The sequence below is a fragment of the Podarcis tiliguerta genome (genome assembly GCF_965153285.1).
Source record: "Podarcis tiliguerta genome assembly, chromosome: 14".
Taxonomy (NCBI): domain Eukaryota; kingdom Metazoa; phylum Chordata; class Lepidosauria; order Squamata; family Lacertidae; genus Podarcis; species Podarcis tiliguerta.
This window is the reverse complement of record NC_139547.1, coordinates 39,924,248-39,943,073: the sequence shown is the minus strand read 5'-3', so window position 1 is coordinate 39,943,073 and position 18,826 is coordinate 39,924,248. Positions and strand designations below refer to the sequence as shown.

At 44.5% G+C, this 18,826-nt stretch overlaps 1 protein-coding gene across 1 annotated transcript; it reads left to right on the top strand.

Annotated features, from left to right (window-relative positions):
- Nucleotides 1-1,522: 1,522 nt before the first annotated feature.
- On the top strand, nt 1,523-15,229 carry CLEC19A (C-type lectin domain containing 19A). The gene is made up of 5 exons (XM_083413823.1): nt 1,523-1,947; nt 6,201-6,366; nt 8,367-8,460; nt 11,322-11,454; nt 12,729-15,229. Exons 1-5 carry the CDS (start codon nt 1,857-1,859, stop codon nt 12,806-12,808), a joined length of 564 nt encoding a protein of 187 aa, XP_083269949.1. The 5' UTR covers nt 1,523-1,856; the 3' UTR covers nt 12,809-15,229.
- Nucleotides 15,230-18,826: the final 3,597 nt, after the last annotated feature.

Here is an 18,826-nt window from a genome sequence, read left to right as displayed (position 1 = left end):
TCAGAGCACTCCTGACATATGGTTGTCAAGCCTCTGCTTAAAGACCTCCAAAGAAGGAGACTCCACCACACTCCTTGGCAGCAAATTCCACTGTCGAACAGCTCTTACTGTCAGGAAGTTCTTCCTAATGTTTAGGTGGAATCTTCTTTCTTGTAGTTTGGATCCATTGCTCCGTGTCCGCTTCTCTGGAGCAGCAGAAAACAACCTTTCTCATTCCTCTATGTGACATCCTTTTATATATTTGAACATGGCTATCATATCACCCCTTAATCTCCTCTTCTCCAGGCTAAACATGCCCAGCTCCCTTAGCCGTTCCTCATAAGGCATCATTTCCAGGCCTTTGACCATTTTGGTTGCCCTCCTCTGGACACGTTCCACACTAAAATATTGATTTCTCACAAGCGTGGAAAACACACATTATGTGGCACTTGTATAAATGCCAGTTCTGCAGATTGAGTGGGCACATATGGACTGGCAGTTGGGGAGTGGGGTGGGGTCACATGAGTTGCCACTAGACACAGCCACAGTTCGAAGTTTCAGTAGGAAAAACGTTCTTATGTATGTTTAGCTCCACAACAACCCTGTGAGGCAGGTTAGGCTGAGAGGCAGTGACTAACTTCCAAGGTCACCCACCAAGTTTCATGGCTGAGTGAGGATTTGAACCCTGGTCTCCCAGTTCTAAGTCAAATACTAACCACTAACACCGCACTGGCTCTTGGGTAGTAGGAGCAACTCTGTCAGCCACCTGGCTGCCATTTTGTTTCCTTCCCAATGTCTCCGCATTGCCCCATGACAGTGTGTGTGTGTGTGTTCAGAAGGGGGAAGAGGAATGGCAGCCCCCACCCAATATAGTGGAGAATATTCAAAAACACTGTGCAGAGCAATCCCCCCCCCCACACACCTTGAGGGCTGAGAAAAGGAAAAAGAAATCTCATAAATTTCCTCGGGGGGGAAAAACACCTTTGAAGAAATGCCATCTCTCAGTGTGTGCATCAACATGGGAGAAGTGTAGACAGGATTCATCCCCAACTACCACCTGACACGTTAAATTGAGTGCATTGGGCGATTTGTAGGAACACCCCTTACTGGTCTTTTTAAAAATGTGGTATATTGCCACATATCTTTCACTGTGCTGTGTTCCTTCATAGACTTAGCAGCTCTGAGACTTGGACCTGCCTCCGCCTTTGACAGTCCTGGCAAGTATTTTTTTAAAAGCACCAAGATGGAAAGCTTTTAAAAGAAAGCTTGAAGTGGCTTTATGTTCTGAAATCCAGCACCATTGCTTTTTGGAACTGCGAATCGCCTTTGGGATTTACCTCTAAGTCACATAGCAATCATCTTAAGGGGTTGTTAGGTCATTTCTACTGCTGGGTGACAAGGGCAGGTTATTCCATTTTAGCCTTAACTTGGTTTTGTCTGGGACACTCTGGGTTGTTGTGTTGCAGTGCGTTAAGGAAGGGGTTCAAGCGCATACAAAATCCGCACCTTTGAAGTGCTCTGTTGCCCTTGCGCAACAGAATGCTCATTGTCATAGAACTACCCAGAGACAGATGTGAAATAATTATAGTACAAATGCCACACAAGCTTTGCATGAGCAGATCATGATGGATGCTCAATAATCAGGTCATCTGGAGGAGTGAGAAAGAGTGGCCAGTGGTGTGGGAGGTTAGGCTGTGAGGCGTTCGGCCAGCATCCTGTGCAAATCTTGTTGAAAGTTTGCCCTTACAAGGGAGGGAGTTGTCTACAAAGCCTCTTTGCAGCTGCTCCAGTGACTTCAGTAGCACTACAAAGGGAGGAAAAACACGGAGCAGCCAGTTCTTTGCAGCTCGGAAGAGGAGACTTGCTCTCGACCAGCTATGATATCGAGGTGGAATTTCTGCGCTACTTTCTCTGGGGTGCTGCTCGCCATCCAGGCTTTCCCACACACCAATATTAAAATCAGTCAAGGTGAGTACCCATCTCCAACGATAAAATACTCAAAACTGGGACACCTGAAGCCAAGGTAATTTTGCTTGGGGTTTTAATCAGGTTGAGGTTTAATCTTGGGTCCTAAATATCACCTCTTGGTTTTTGTCTCCCTCCCCCTTTGAGAAAATGCTCTAAATAGAGCTATAAATAGATAGATTCCATTTATATCACAAAATGCATAAGCTTTAGAAATAAAAGATAGGCAGAAGGGTAGAATGTTCAGTGACTCCTTCCTGTGGAGCACAGCAGCTATTGACCCAAACTAACATAAGTGTATTAGAACACTGTAAGCCCACTATATACGTTTGGTAGCAGCCCGTATCTCCTATATTGATCACTGAAATGAATCCTTCTTCACTTAAAAGTTATTTTCTCTTAGGTTTTGTTCTCTGAAACTAATAAAGTGAGTTAGTTTGCTGTTGAAACACGGTCCTGTATTCTCTCATGCCATTCTTTGATAGATCATCTTTGTTTTTTGTAATTAAGTCAGAAAAGTTGGGATTTATGGGTGGCTTATCAGGAATCAAAAGGCTTTGATGAAAAGGCAACATGGAAAGTTCTCAACGAAATTGACAATTTGCTCCAACTTTATCGTTGAATCCAGTTCTGGTGGCAGCCTGTGTTCAGTAGGAATAGGGAATAAAATTCATTCAGTTTAAAGGCAAACCTATGTACTTTTCAAAACAGTATGTAAACTGAAACTCAGCTAGCTTTTGAAATTCATACTTCTCTGAATTTTGCAATGCAGTTCTCCAGTCAAGTAATGTGTCAAAAAATACATATACCAGGTTAATGTGTGCATGAAAATGCCTGTATATATATATATATATATATATATATATGCATAATTAATATACCTTAAGAGGCATTCTATTAGAGGAAATCACTTTACAAAATAATATTGGTCATAAATGCATACAAAAATGTGTATATTAGGAGAAATTCACACAAAAATGCTGATCAATTTTTATGAGTATTTTTTAAAATGAAAAACAAACAAACTGATGTAGACGTGTAAAGAACTGAAATGAAGATTGGAAACATGACAAACAGCAATAAATAGAAATTGACAGATTCATTCATCCCTAATGTTCAGATAGCATCTCAGCCGTCATTATGGCTCAGCTAAACTGTTTGAAAGTTTGTGGTATACTTACTCACTGTCATTTCATTTCCAGACCACTATTTGTACAAATTATGTGGATTTATTTGATTGCATAATTAAGTTGTTGTGGAACTTCTGTGTTATTGAAATGCCAAGAAATGAGATGATAAAATGATTTATGGGCATTAGGGATTATAGTGTACTTTGTTGTTGTTGTTTTTAACTTACTCAAATTAATGGGTTGGATTCAGGCTAAAATAGTTGAACTTAAACCCAATTAAATCAAAGGGATGGCAGTCATGATCTTAACTTAATTTACACTGAAATGAATGGAAATTAAACACAACTAACTTATTACGGATCCAACTGCTGGAGTATAAAGTAGAAAAGGGTGAGAAGTGTCTGAGCTCCATTGCAGTATAACTAACCTTACTTTGGATGCATTTAGGGATGGAAGGATCTGCTCATTTTGGCTCTCAGTTTCTAATTTTTCCTATCCTAACATTTGCAGCAGTATGTAATTAAGGAGGAAAAAAAGCTCCTGGAAATTAATCAGGATTTTATTTCAAATTTCTCTTAATAAACATTTTTCAATCAATTTCTCAATTTTTGCATTTTTGTAAACATTGTTCAATTGCTGATCTGCATTGCAAAACTGGGATAAGGGCAAATTTCAAAGGATAGCTGTGTTTCTGTTCTCATGAAATTTTGGAAGTTGTAGATTGAATAGATCTGGCTTCAAATGAGGCCAGAATCGAATTTCTTCCCTTTCTCTTGATGCCATGTGACTAAAGATGGAAGGAATTAATTTCACTTTCTTTCGGTGCGTGCGCAGTTCAGTCACTGAAGTTGGTGGAACATATTCTAGAGAAAGTGAGTGCATCTGAGCTTTACTGAAATACCATATGATCTCATCTTATGCGGGGGTTTGGTTCTAAGGGTCCTGTGTATACATAAAAATAGCATATACCCAAACCCTTGGAGGCGCCCCAAAGCTACTAGGAAGGCAGAGAGAGAGAGAAAGAAAATCCCCATACTCCCAGAGCCCACATGCCCAGCACATAAATAAACAAATAATAGATATCATTGCTACTTCTTTATTTCCATCAATACCTATTTGTCCTGTTTCTTCATGTGACATGTAAGTGACTACCTTAACCCATCAGATTTTGCAGACCTTTTAACTTGCATCAGGGGCACTGGTTCCTAGTGGCCGAACCCCTTAGGGACCCCCATATTTTTGGGGTAGGGGCTGCCCCCCAATGTCCCATAAACGTGGAGCTGAGCGCCCGTCCTCCTTCTCGTGCCACAGAGGGGAAGAAGGGTTGAAGCAGCCTCCTGCCAGTGGCGGCACCAAGAAGAGGCGGAGGAGGAGCTGCTGGCCATTGAGCCGTGTGGCCGCCATGTTTGGCTCCACCCCTGGCTCCTCCTGACGTCACACGCATGACGTTGGGACATCGCTAGATCACACGTGTGGCGTCGGCCCCCCTCCCCAATCACCCTTACAAGCTGGTGCCTCTGACTATTATATTATTTTCTCTTTTTAAAAATACAGCTAGCAAATAAATCCTGAGGCGAATATGACATCCTTGATTTAACTCAGCCCTGGGAGTTGAATGCTTACTGGCCGCTCGTCCAAAGAGTGGGCCTACGTGGCCATTGGCAACTGAACAGGAAAGGTGCTAATTAGGGGGTTGACCTGCTGCGCCTTCTCTCCTCTTGCACATTTAACCTTAAAATTCTTTCAGGCACCTCTGGTGCACTGGAGCTAATCAAATTAATGTTACCTACTGGGGCAAGTGGTACAGAAATTCAACAAGCTGAATGGTTCAGACAGCTTCATTTTCCACCAGACGATGGGCCGTTTTCTGAAGAGGAATTTGAAGGGGGAAACCAGCTTGAAAGCTTCAACTGGGGCCTGACTCATCCTTCCAGTAAGGTGTGCAGACCCTTTGGCTGAACTACAACTCCCATCATCCCTGGCCATTGGCTGTGCTTGCTGAGCTGATGGGAGTTGAAGTTTGGCCAGATCTGGAGGACCAAAAGTTTCCCCAACCTGCCCTTGATATTTACGGTAACACTGAGAATGAACCTTCTGTCTCATGTCTTTGCCACACTCCAGAAACATACCCTCCCTGCTTTTAATGGTGTCATTGATTGATTGATTGATTGAAATATTTATAGACCACACTTTCATTTTTTTGAAAAAGACACAGCCAGGCAGTATACAAACTCACCGAAAGATAAATAACAAACATCAATAAAAAGAAATCCACATTGGAAAGACCTGTCTGAATAGCGCAGCTTTTTGGAGATGGCTGAAAGAAGGCAGGGATGATTTGTGCTGAATCTGTAGTGACAGGGAGTTCCACAGGGAAGGTCCTGTCACACTAAAAGCTTGGTCTCTAGTTAAAGGCTGACCAAACCTCAGGGGCTAGATGAAACTCTCAATTATCAAGGTAGAACATAAGGGATCAAGAGCTCCTTAGGTGCTTTGGATCCCGGTTTATAAAACCATGGAATTGGAAGGGAACATAAGGGTCATCTGGTCCAACCCCCTGCAATGCAGGAATCTTTTGCCCAACATGGGACTTGAACCCACAACCCTGAGATTTAAGAGTCTCATGCTCTCTACCAACTGAGCTACCAAGGTGGGTTAGATCTTTGTGAATTAGCGCAAGAACCAGGAGCCTAGCTTGGTAGCAAACTGGCAATGAGTCAGGGACATTGGGATGGGTGGGGGACACAATTCCGGTCCTTCTTTCCCACGTTAAGAGACGTGACGTCGCCCGCTGAAGTGGTATTTGCTAGAGGGGATAGGAGGACAAGGCTGTTTATCCAGCGTGGTGGGTTTTATCTAATCTCCTCTTTTGTGGGCTTCTTTCCACATGCCTCTCCTGAGCACTTCCCCCTCCCAGCTCTGCATTGCCCGCAGCCAATGGTGTGTCAAGATGCATGGAAATGACAGCTGTTGCTCATCTCTTTTGACAACCGTTGTTGAGACAGAGGTGGCTTTCCTGACCCTTGTAATCTTCTGGGCTCCCAGGACTGATAGCAAGTGAATCTGACAAGTGGAAGTGTGTTGAGATATGTGCCTCTCTAACCTATTTCCTTCCTCTCTCCCTAGCTTTGCCAGAGCCAATTCTATCTTACTCTTGCCCTCTCTTTTGGACTGAATATGAAGGCTTTTGCTATAGATACTTTCCAATCAATAAAACATGGGCGGAGGCTGACTTGTATTGTGCAGAGTTCTCCATCGGCCTAAAATCAGCCAAATTAGCTTCCATTCACAGGTAAGAATCATGCAATAATGTCGCCCCATTTACCCTAATGTATCACCCTTCTCTGGTGCCTTGTTGCTGTGGAACACTTGGGATGTGTTCAGAGGATGGAGACAAAAATGGCGAGCGGTTTAGGAACCAAGTCCTGTGAGGGAAAGGTTGAAGGAGTTGGAGATGGTTCGTTTGGAAAAGAAACAATTGAAAGGTGAGACTATACAGTGGTGCCTTGCAAGACGAAATTAATTCGTTCCGCGAGTTTTTTCGTTATGCGAGTTTTTTCGTCTTGCAAAGCACCACTGCATTTAAACACTGACAACGGCGGGGAGGGGCGGGGAGAAGCAGGACAGCTGCTGCAGCCGGTACCTCAGACTCACCCGCGCGTTGTGGCCACCGTGCGACGTGGCTGCTGGAGGGCGGCGGGGCTCAGGAGCGTGACTCTGGCTGCAACGCTGGCTGCTGGCGGCAACGGCTCTCTGAGGGGAGCGCGCGAGGGGGGTGGGCAGCGGCACGAGGCACCAACCGTCAGCGGGAAGGTGGGAGGGAGCCGGAGGAGCGGGAAAGCGAGCGTGCATGCGTGCGTGCAGTGACCGTCGCCATGACACGAGAGGCAGGGCTGTTTCATCTAGCGAAGCAAGCCCTTAGGGAAATCTGTCTTGCGAAGCACCTCAGAAAACGAAAAACTCTTTCGTCTTGCGAGTTTTTTGTCTTCCAAGGCATTCGTCTTGCGGGGCACCACTGTACTATCCTCAGATATCCAGAGGACTGTTGTATAGGCAGAACAAATTTGTTTTCCTGTTGCTCCAGTAGCTTCAAATGACAAGGTAAAGGATTTAGATTAACCTTAGGAAGTACTTCCTGATGGTATGAGCTGTTTGACAGTGGGACAGGCTGCATTGGAATTTGGTGGATTTTTAGAGGTTTTTAAGCATAGAATGGGGACGCAGGTGGCGCTGTGGTCTAAACCACTGAGCCTAGAGCTTGCTGATCAGTAGGTTGGCGGTTAGAATCCCTGTGATGGGGTGAGCTCCCGTTGCTCAGTCCCTGCTCCTGCCAACCTAGCAGTTCGAAAGCACGTCAAAGTGCAAGTAGATAAATAGGTACCGCTCCGCGGGAAGGTAAACGGCGTTTCCGTGCGCTGCTCTGGTTCGCCAGAAGCAGCTTAGTCATGCTGGCCACATGACCCGGAAGCTGTACACCGGCTCCCTTGGCCAGTAAAGTGAGATGAGCGCTGCAACCCCAGAGCCGTTCGCGACTGGACCTAAAGGTCAGGGGTCCCTTTACCTTTACCTTTAAGCATAGAATGTAGTGCCGACTTCCTGCATCAGCTGAGGGTGGGACTACATGAACTTTGAGGTCCCTCTCCTAACAATATGATTCATTGATTACCTGGCAGCAATATCGCTATTTACCCTGGTTAGCCCAAGTCCTTGATGGTTTTTGCGATGCTCTTCTCCAACCAACCCGTGTTTACAGAAATGCACGTATCAGGTCAACATGTGCTTAAGATGAATATCTTAATGAAAATAACCTACAAAGATGCATCATATCAGGAGAAAAGTCTTGCAGAAGTGGCGTGCATGAGTCAAAACAGTGCATAAAAAGTTGTTTATTAGGAGATATTTGCACTAAAATGCTGAAGACTTTTGTGAGGAATTTGAAACTGCACATTGCTGCAAAAGGCAGAACACTGAAATTTGAGGTTGGAAAAATGAGAAGTGTAGCCAACTAAAAAGAAAGAGCTAGCACAGCATAGTGGTTAGAGCGTTGGACTAGGACCTGGGGAAGTAAGGGTTTGAATCTGCACTCAGCCTTGAAACCCACTGGGTGACCTTGGGGCTAGGCCTCTCAGCTTAACCTACCTTGCAGGGTTGCAAGGGGATTAAATGAGGAGAGGGAGAGCCATGTCTGCCACCTTGAGCTCCTTGCAAGAAAGGTAGGGTGTCAATGCAATGAAATAAAGAAATAAGTATTAACAGAGCTTTGCATTCCTAATTACATACAACTATTGGCAGCTGGGAAGAGAATGTATTCGTCTACGACCTGGTAAACAGCCGAGTGCCTGGAATACCAACGGATGTTTGGATGGGACTTAATGATCTAAGACAGGTAAGAACCTAACCGTATCAGTTGCTGCACCTCTCATCAGGCCCATAAGAAGAAGAGACCTGCTGGGTGAGACTTTGGTAGCATCTAGCCTAGCAGAAGTGGAGCATTAAGGGAAATAGCCCTGCTTTATATTGAGTCAGCCTGTTTATCCATCTAGGTCAGCATAGTCTATGCCGGGGTCAGCAACCTTTTTCAGCCGTGGGCTGTCCCTCAGACCTTGTAGGGGGGCGGACTATATTTTTTGGGGGGAAATGAACGAATTCCTATGTGCCACAAATAACCCAGAGATGCATTTTAAATAAAAGCACACATTTGACTCATGTAAAAACAGTGATTCCCGGGCCGTCTGCGGGCCGGATTGAGAAGGCGATTGGGCCACATCCGGCCCACGGACCTTAGTTTGCCTACCCCTGATCTATGCTGACTTGGCAGCAGCTCTCCAGAGTTTCAGATGGGGGGGGGGGGTTCTCTCCCAAACCTACCTGGAGATGCTGGGATCTTCTGCATGGAGGGCAGATGCTTTTCCACAAAGTAACAACTGGATAATTAAATAGCCCTGGCAGCTTCCTATATGCCTATATATTCCTATGCTTCTGCCCTGAGGGAAGTCGGTTATTGACAGGAGTGAGCCAGCAGTAAATCACACAAAGTAAGTAGAGTTAACTCTATATTAGGATCTGCACAGGATGTCACGCCCAATGAGCACAGCAACTGTTCTTCGCTAGGTCTTGCTCCCAAGATTTAACTTTTTAGGATGTTCCAGTAAGCAAGGAGAATGAATTGTATAAACTAATTAACCTGCCTCCTCAAAATACAAAATTCTTCCGCAATAGGTTTACTCTACACCCTACCTCATTGGCTCTATTCAAAGCAGTATGTGCACTGAAAGGCAGCTGTTCTACAAAATCTGCCCTTCTCAGAATTGTATGCAGTGCAACTCTCTAACTTGCATCCAAAACTGCATGGTAGGAGATAGCTGGGCATAGAACTGCATATATTAGTGAGAATAATGTACAGGCAACTCCCCCGTTACGTATGCACACATCGGTGCGAAGCCCGGAGTGGTACGAAAAGGGGAAAGTGGGCCTTAAAAGAGCAAGAAAATGGCAGAAATGGCTCAAAAGCAGTGTTTATCAGTTCCACAAGCCTTCGCATGTGCAATCCCAGGAGCCCTTGCACTGAGTTGGAGTTTGAGCAAGGAGGTTTGGAGGGAGAAAAGGTGCTGTTTGCAGACTTTTTCAATGATGTTCCAAATATGCACGATTTCACTTAAACACACAGTGTCTTGGAACGTAAAATGGAGAGTTGCCTGTATAGAAGAAGAAGAAGAAGAAGAGTTTGGATTTGATATCCCGCCTTTCACTCCCTTTAAGGAGTCTCAAAGCGGCTAACATTCTCCTTTCCCTTCCTCCCCCACAACAAACACTCTGTGAGGTGAGTGGGGCTGAGAGACTTCAAGGAAGTGTGACTGGCCCAAGGTCACCCAGCAGCTGCATGTGGAGGAGCGGAGACGCGAACCCGGTTCCCCAGATTACGAGACTACCGCTCTTAACCACTACATCACACTGCATTATTGTATTAAGGGGAATTTCTTGCAAAAATGTGAACCATATTGGCCTGAATATAAGCCTCACTCTTTACCCCAATTCCGACCATATAAGTGCAGCTTGTATATTGTGCGCAGCCAGGAGCGCCGCAAAGCGGCACCCGCCCTGCGCGTAGTGCCCCGTCCTCTCCCCCAAGGCTGAGAAGGGAGAGAGTGAGGAAGGGAAAGGCTGTTGGCAATGCAGCCCCCCCCCCCCCATTTGCAGCCAGGAGCAGTGAGGAATGGAGCAGCTTATATCTGGATATTTTTTCTTTTTTTCTTCCCCCCCCCTCCAATTTTAAAGATGTGGCTTATATTTGGGTGCAACTTATATTCAGGCCAGTATGGTATATTAGGGGAATAGGTTGGTTAAACCCATTGGTTTTAATGCACATTAAGTTAAAATCACAACCACACCCCATTGATTTAATTGAATTTATCTTCAGCCAATTTAGCCCGGATCCAACCAACTGATTTCAGTACATTAAAAAGTACACAAAGATGACTCATGCCCACACATCAGTTTGCCATCTCGTTTCTGGGTTTTTTATAATACAGAAGCCCCATGACGGAAGTCCTACCTGTAATTGATACAGATACTGGTCTCGAAATGAAACAACAGCCATTTATTCAGTCAACAAATATATAGCACACACACACTCACAAAGTTGCCTTCTTGGGCAAGGCATTTGCTTTTCAAAACCAATTGTTCAGGTTTGCTGAGCAGCTGTAATGACAGCTGAAATGGTATCTCAAAACCAAGAATAGATGAATCTGCTCATTTTGATTTTTCTCCGTTTCTCTGTTTTCCAGCCTTAAATTCAGTTCTACACATTTCCACATCTGCTTGTTTTTTTAAAGAATCCTCATGAAAATTCACCAGCAATGAAATGTGGGTTTCTCCTTGTATGTGATTTTTGACCATTTTTTTTGCAAAGCATTTTCTCCTAATATAATGCAGTTTTTCACCAATACATGCACGCTTATTCACACTTTGCCACTGTACGTGCGTTTTTGTACCCACGGCTTCGCTCGAGAACTGCATTGTCAAAATTCAGAGAAGTTTTGAAAAAAATAACCGCTCGTTGGCTTGTGTATCGCTTTGGAAAGCGTGAGTTAGCTAGGTTCGCCTTGAAATGTAAACTGAATGGCATTTCTTCTCCGTCCCTAGAATGCTCCAAATGCTTCCATCTATGCTGGTTAACAGCAAAGATTGAATATGTGCCATTTCGTGTCTGTTTCCCTAGCACTAACTCCCTGGTGATGTATTTGGTAGGAAAGCAATTTTGAATGGACAGATGGCTCCTCATATGACTATAACTACTGGGATGGCAATCAACCAGACGACGGGATCCACTCTAAACCAGAAGATGAAGACTGTGTGCAGATCTGGTACAGATACAGCAGTGGTAGGTGGTACAGTAGATGTATCTCAGAGATGGCCTCTTCCCAGGAGCTGGGGATGCTCAGGCAGGAGAAAAGGCAAGAGGCAATATGATTGCCACCTTCAGATAATAATAATAATAATAATAATAATAATAATAATAATAATAATCATAATAATTTATTATTTGTACCCCGCCCATCTGGCTGGGTTTCCCCAGCCACTCTGGGCGGCTTCCAACAAAGATGAAAAATACACTAAAATGTCACATATTAAAAACTTCCCTGAACAGGGCTGCCTTCAGATGTCTTCTGAATGTCAGGTAGTTGTTTATCGCTTTGACATCTGATGGGAGGGTGTATCTGAGTGGCTGTCACATAAAGGATGGAGCAGAGTTGTTGTTTCCTGAGTGCCTCACAACTCAGGGACAGAGCACATGCTTATGAGATGCAGATGTTGTCATGTTGCAGACATGGTGGAAAAAAGCAGAAAGAGAGTCTACCCAGGCAGGGAGCAGGGGCGAATCTACTCTGAAACTAATGACTTCATCCACATTACTTAAATTTTGGGGGTCTAGTAGACCCAATTTGAGTCGCACGACTCAACTGGGTTGATTTTTTTGCTGTGTATATTTCAGCAATCCCAAAGTTTGCGAATCAGCAGCACAGATATTGTAAATGTGGAACACTGTGGTAAGTTGGCTGTTCTGCTGTGGCTAATGTATCCTGCCCACGCCCCCCTTCTTAGCAGAGGTCAAGACCCTAGAGGAATAACAATGAGTTCACAAAAGTACTGAAGCAGATGCAAAAGTGGTTATTCAGACCTCGTTGCTGGTTGTGATGGGGCCCCCCCCATAACAGTTCAAGCTTCAGGGGGCCCCAAAATATAGGTCCACCATTAGCAGCGAGGACCATATATAGCTATGCCCTCTTCCTGTTAGGGCACAAAGGGGAAGTGATCTCACAAAGTTTGACACGAAAGGAAAATGGGAGCTAGAGGGGAGAGGAAAGTGAGCGAATTTAGGCCCCTGTTCTTAAAGTTAGAAAGTGATTACATTCAAGTCTTGTATTCTCAGTGACATGCTACTTCCCTGTGTGCAGGATTAATATTATTCATATTGGGTACAGTGGAACATTGCTTCTGAGTTTGAGCTAGCAGAAGCTTTGCCTCTTCAATATGCTGCCATTGCTTCCTTCCTTGGGAACTGGGGTGTAAAACTCCACCCAACACACTCCTTATTTCTCTCTCTCTCTCTCTCTCTCTCTCTCCCTACCCACCTACCCAATTTCTTTTTCATAGCTTTAAGGTCTTGGAATGACAATAGCTGCAGCAGAGAATTTCCATTTGTCTGCAAGATCCCATCCCTGGCTGCTGATTAAGCGTTTGCCCAAAACAAAAGCAACAACTCAACTTCTGTCCAAACAACATGGAATGAAATGGATGTACAACCCTTTTCTAAGCCTGTCTCCCCATCCCACTGCACCCCGATCTCGTGCCCTCCAGATGTTTTAGACCCCAAATCCCATTGGGGTTGGGAGCTGTAGTTCAAAGCATCTGAAGAGCGCTAGATTAGTGGGAGGCTATTCTAAGGCACAATTCTCTCACCTCTAATAAACTTTTTCTGTATCTGACTCAATGAAGGCTCCAGCTAGTCATCATGACCAAGTTTGTGTGTGTGTGTGTGTGTGTGTTTGTATGTTCTGTACCTGGTCAATGCTCAGGGATGATGGGAGCTGGAGTCGAGGAACATCTGGAGGACCACGGCTGCCCCATATCTGGTGTATTCACTGGGGCCCAGCTGCATCTAGGTAATTTTTTGCGGGGGGTACATTTGCCACCGGTATGCAATGTGCAGCTGTCATCAGTGAACAGACCGCATCTTCCAATGCTGTTGTTTTTAGATTGTGAGATTGATTATAGCAGGTGTGGGGAACCTTTAGCCCTCCGGGTGTGGCTGAACTACAGTTCCCATCAGTCACAGCAAGCAAGACCAATGGTTGGGGATGATGGGAGTTGTAGTTCAGCAACATTCCAAGGGACAAAAGTTCTCCACACTTGGATTTTTAGCATCTGGCAGATTTTGCTTTACAAACCAACTTCAGGTTTAATTTTAGGTGAAGGGTTTGGGTTGTGGCTATTGCTTTTTTTTGTTTTGTTTTGTTTATTAAGTTTGCGTTCTTGGTTTATGGCCCCAGAACTAGGCAATATGGTACCCTCCAGGTGTTGTGGAATACAGTTCCCATCTCTTTCCTTATCATTGGCCATGCTGTCTGGGTGTGCGTATTTCTGCTAGGAGCTCTTATTTTCTTGGGTCAACAGGTAGGTTTTGAACATTTAGATGATGCTGACTACAGCTCCCATCATCCCTGCCCATTGCTCATACTTTCCCAGGGCTGATGGGAGTTGTAGTTTGGGAACACCTGGAGGACCAGAGGTTCCTCACATCTTTTTGAATCCCTGGATCTTCATGAGAAGCACAGCACAATCAGATTGTCTCGAGCGACTTTTTCATATTGGGGCCAATGAATGAATCAGTTTTGAGCCACGGTGGGTGGGTGGGAAATAGAGTAAAAAAGCAAGAGTCCCCATCTCAGTCAGCCCATGTTAAATAGGAAACAGTTCTGTTTTTATGTCTGTGTCGAGATGTTAGACGGAGTGGATGTCAATTAGGACTGGCATGATTATTTCGAGATGAATCAGCGGGCCAAATGGAAAATTGATCAACATCCATATGGTTAGATCAGCCTTCCCTTGTGTAGAAGCGCCGTGTTGTTTCGTAGCAGTTTGTTGCACTGCTAATGTCAAGAGCTTTCTGGCCCTCTTGACTCTTGCTGCTGACTCATACTCAGTGCAGCTGAATGCAGATGCTGAATGGGCTTTCTGGGCTGAAGCCCAGTGGTGACATGATGTGTAACCAGGGCTGGGAAATGAAGGAATAGCACGTCCTGTTAGGTAGTAGGAGCAACACTTTTATTTGTTTAGCTAAAAGCCAAAACAGGGGGAAATGGAACCCAACCTCTCCTGTTTAGAGTGTGAATATTCCACAGGAGCACTCTTATTACGTGATTGCTGCTTCTTTCTCATAATTAAAAAGATCCTTCTTGTCTTTCTGCTTGTCTGAAACGTAAAAAAATAAATCAGTCTGGTTTAACAGTGACTTAAGACCTTAACCAAACAAGACAATCAACATTAAATGAATGAACTGAAACTTAACGTGCTTTCTGCTGATTTGTCTCTCCAGCTTTTTACTGTTCTGTCTCCTTGCAGAATAACAAAATGCTGTGGTCTACCTTGGGATGCTGTTAGGTGCCGTTGTCCTTTGAGGTGCCTTTGAGTTCACCAAGGCATATGTTTATTGCTTGAAAGACGCTGTGATTCCTGCATTGCAAGGGGTTGGACTAGATGGCCCTTGGGTGTCCCTGCCAACTCTACAATGCTATGATTCAATGTAATCCCAATGGCTTGCAGCCTGAACCTGGCCTTAAACAATGAGAGAGGGAGAGGTCACCTAATAACATTGAGGAGAACTTTGGGTGGCGGGGATATAAGAAGACTGCTTAACCAGACCAATGGCACATCTGCTCCAGGGGTGGAAAAACCCCATGGTTGGGGGCCAAATGTGGCCCTCTGGGCATTTATTTCGGGCCCTCAAGACTCTCTCCAGGTAGGGCCTGTCAATTTCAGTTCTCTCTGTTTCTCCACATTTCTGCAGCAATCTGCAACATCATCAACAACAAATCCTGATGAAAATTCACCAGCGTTTTCGTGCAAATTTCCCCTAATAAACACACTTTTGTAAGCAGTTTTGGCCTCATGTACACATTTTTTCGCAAGCAATGTATTTCATATGATGTTTCCACTAATATATGCACATATTCCCTTTGTTCATCTCGGTGTCCTGATCACATGGTGCTTATTCAGCCCCAGAGGTGCTCACACATTGCTCTTCCGATACTGACAGCTGAGCTCCATGTCTGGTTGTTGGGGGGAAAAATGTGGTTCTGATGTGGTTGGCACAGTCAAAAGTACAGCCCCTCTTTGGTCTGTAACTGTAGTATACCTTATTATTTATTAGATTTATATACCTCTCTTCATCATAACATCTCAGGGCGGTCCACAGGGCCTTACATGTGAATGAGGACTTTTCTCTTACCAGCTTAAAGAACGTAAGGGGCAGGGGCAGACTTTGGTAATATGGCACCTTGAGTGAGGACAACATTTGGTGGCTCCCCCCCATATTTCTTATTTTCATCATAATTCCTTTTAGGACAGTTGCTTTTTGAACGAATGGTCTCAGTGGCTACCATTAATAATAATGATATTTTGTGGCCCCTTGGCTTGTCACCCTGTGCTGGGGAACTGACCGCACCACCCTAAATTCAGCGCTTTAAGGAGTTCCTAGCTGGATTATCTAATCCAGCATCCTGTTCTTCAGAGCTGATTAGAGGCCTATGAGAGGCCCCCAGCAGGCCTTGAGCAGACAGTCCTCTCCTGACTTGTGGTTCCTCTGATAGTGAAATGACTACACAGCTCTCATGACAAGTAGCTGTCTAATGCTCTTAAAAGCTGTCCAGTAGCACTAGCACAAGCACTAGAAAAGCAGCATTCAATCATATCAGCCCCACTCGTCTTGCAGGCTGATCTCTCTCTCTCTCTCCAACGCCAGAAAAGCTGAAATAAGAAATTCAGGCCAAGCTCATTTGCTGAGGTCACTTCACAGCTAGTGCAGAGAAGAGGGAATGCGTCCGGTTTCAGCACCTGCGGGCTTGTTTTGTAACTAAGCAGCGACCCTTGATTGCAATATATTGGCATCTGACTCTCACTCACAAACAAAAACTCCTGCCTTAAAGTATCAGATCTAACACTGGAGCCAAACTGGAAGGAGACCTACCCGGATCTTGAGTTTGTTTTGTTTCTCCCCCCCTGCAGCTTTGGGAGATGTTTCTTTAGTAGAGCCAAGCTTCAATAGCAGTAAGATTAATTTTGGGACAAGTGCTTTGTGGGCAATAGCCAGGGATCTAAGGAAATAGAGCAGCTCCCCATAGCCTCTGTTGAAGATGTTTGATCAGTGTCTGGCTTTCCTTGAGTGGTTGTCACTGAGTTTAGCGTGGATATCCTTGGAGGTAAAATTGCTTCTTTTGGGAGGGAGAACAGGTATCCTGTTCCTTTAGCGCAGGAGTGGGGAACCTCTGGCCCATGTGCAAAATTTGGCCTGCCAGATCTCCTCCTCTGGCCTGCTAGGCTGTTGTGGTCAAGTCATGTCCTCCTGCCCTACTCCTGACATAGTATGTGCTACCAGACAGAGGTGGAGTCCCAGGACTGAAGGTCCTGATTTAGCTAGTAAGACTCACAAGTCGATATGTATTTGCACAGGCAGGACATGTCAGTGCAGAGGGGAATTATGACTGACCTAACTCCCCATGTAAGATCGTAAGAATATAAGTGTGGGATAACCAGCTTCATATAACCAACATGATTAAGTCTAATGAATGCACGAAAGAGTTAATACCATAGAGAAAGCCAGGTCACTCCCTCTCACCTTGGGAGGAAGGTAATCAAGCCAACTGTACCTGAGTCTACCTGAGAAACTCAGCATATAAAGAGGTCTGAGCTGGTTTCTCCACGCTCAGACCGTGTGGCTCTAACAAGCCATTCTTGTGTTCCTTTTGCCAATAAATCAGGAACATTCCCCACCGTAACTAAGCCAAGCTTTACTGCCTGTGCAACTTTTTCTGAATGCTGTATGGAAAAAGCCCATGAATCTGACCTTTGGAGAGTTTGTAAGTAAACCATTTTCAACTTACCAAATGTGTGGTTTTTTTCTATGCTATGGAAGAGGGGAGCTTCGGAAGGCATATTTTAAAGGTCAAACAGTTTATATTTCCACACTTTACCTTGCTGCGTAATTTGTGGTTTTAAATCTGCTGGGGTTCTCCCACCAAAGAGTACCTAGATCTTGGCATCCAGTGAATTCTCCTTTTTTATACCTGTTTCTTTTTCCTTGCTACCAATGAGAAGAGCCTGCTGGTTCAGGCCAAAGGTCCATCTACTCCAGCATCCTGTTCTCACAGGAGCCAACCAACAAAAGCCTGTTGGCAGCCTGCAAACTGGCTCCAAGCACGAGAGCAGCACCCCCCCCCCCGTGGTTTCCAGTGACTGGCATTCAGAAGCATTGGGGTTTTTTTTAAAAAATGTGTTTAAGATTTTTCCATGCTTTGTTTTATGAAGCTTTTCATGTACAGTGGTACCTCATTTTGGAGGTCTGTTCTTAACCTGAGGTACCACTTTAGCTAATGGGGCCTCCCGCTGCTGCCGGAGCACGATTTCTCTTCTCAGCCTGAAGCAAAGTTTTTAACCTTAGGTACTATTTCTGGGTTAGCGGAGTCTGTAACCTGAAGCTGTTCTTAACCTGAGGTACCACTGTAAGTTATTTATTTATTGTTGGAAGTTGCTTTGGGTTGCAGTGGCAAAATTAGCAACTAAATAAGAATAAGAATAATAAGAATAATAAATAATATAAACTAGTAGCCATTGATAGCCTTATTCTCCATGAATTTGTCCAATCTGCTTTTAAAGGCATCCAAGCCAGTGGACATTGCTGCCTCCTCATTTTGAGATCAGATCAGCCGCCATTTTGTGACAGGATCCATTTGGTGGAGCATGAGGTACTTTTGGGCTGTGTTCTTTAGGCCAGTGTTCATGAATGGTTTGTTTTGGCTGGTATTGCTCATACTTAGAAGCTGACCTGTATCCCTACCATGGCAACAAACAGCAGTAGTAGTGGAGGCAGAAAATGACAGAGCTTGAGTTTCCAGATGACTTGGCATTGCCTTTCTGTATAATTTACTAAATGAGGCAGAGGCAAACTGTGCCTGATCAAGACCTCTTAATAATAATAATAATAATAAAGGTTCTTTCTCACAGCCATCTGCTTTTGCTGAAGGTACGACTTGCTGCCTGATTGCTTAATGTTTGCATCTTCTTGGCTGCTGTCTGAGAAACTTGGGGGAAGGGATGAATTTCTCTGCCAAACCCCTCCAACGTTGATGATGATTGATTTTTTTTTTAATGGAGGCCGTATCCAATGCATGGAGTAATTTAACAAGCATCGCAGACAGTCATAGTGATTGCCTAGCAATTGTTGCAATTGCATGATGTAGGCAATTTACTTAGCAAAATGTTTTGTGAGAATCATACGAAAATATTTGTATGGAGAAGTGTATTGTGAAATTCAGAGAAGTCTGAGTTCCAAAGGAGGACTGTGTTTCGTGAACTGGTTCAATAAGTGCAAATTAGGGAGTTTCTCGCTAAAATGTGAACGGTCTCAAATTCTTCTTGCTTTCCTAGGTTAGGTTAGACAGAGAGAGGATAACTGACCCAAACAGAGAATCCTATCC

Coding starts and splice junctions, on each gene's coding strand:
- CLEC19A (XM_083413823.1), top strand. CDS start 1,857: ATGATATCGAGGTGGAATTTCTGCGCTACTTTCTCTGGGGTGCTGCTC. Junction 1,948..6,200: donor CAATATTAAAATCAGTCAAG/GTGAGTACCCAT, acceptor CTCTCTCCCTAG/CTTTGCCAGAGCCAATTCTA. Junction 11,455..12,728: donor CTGGTACAGATACAGCAGTG/GTAGGTGGTACA, acceptor TCTTTTTCATAG/CTTTAAGGTCTTGGAATGAC.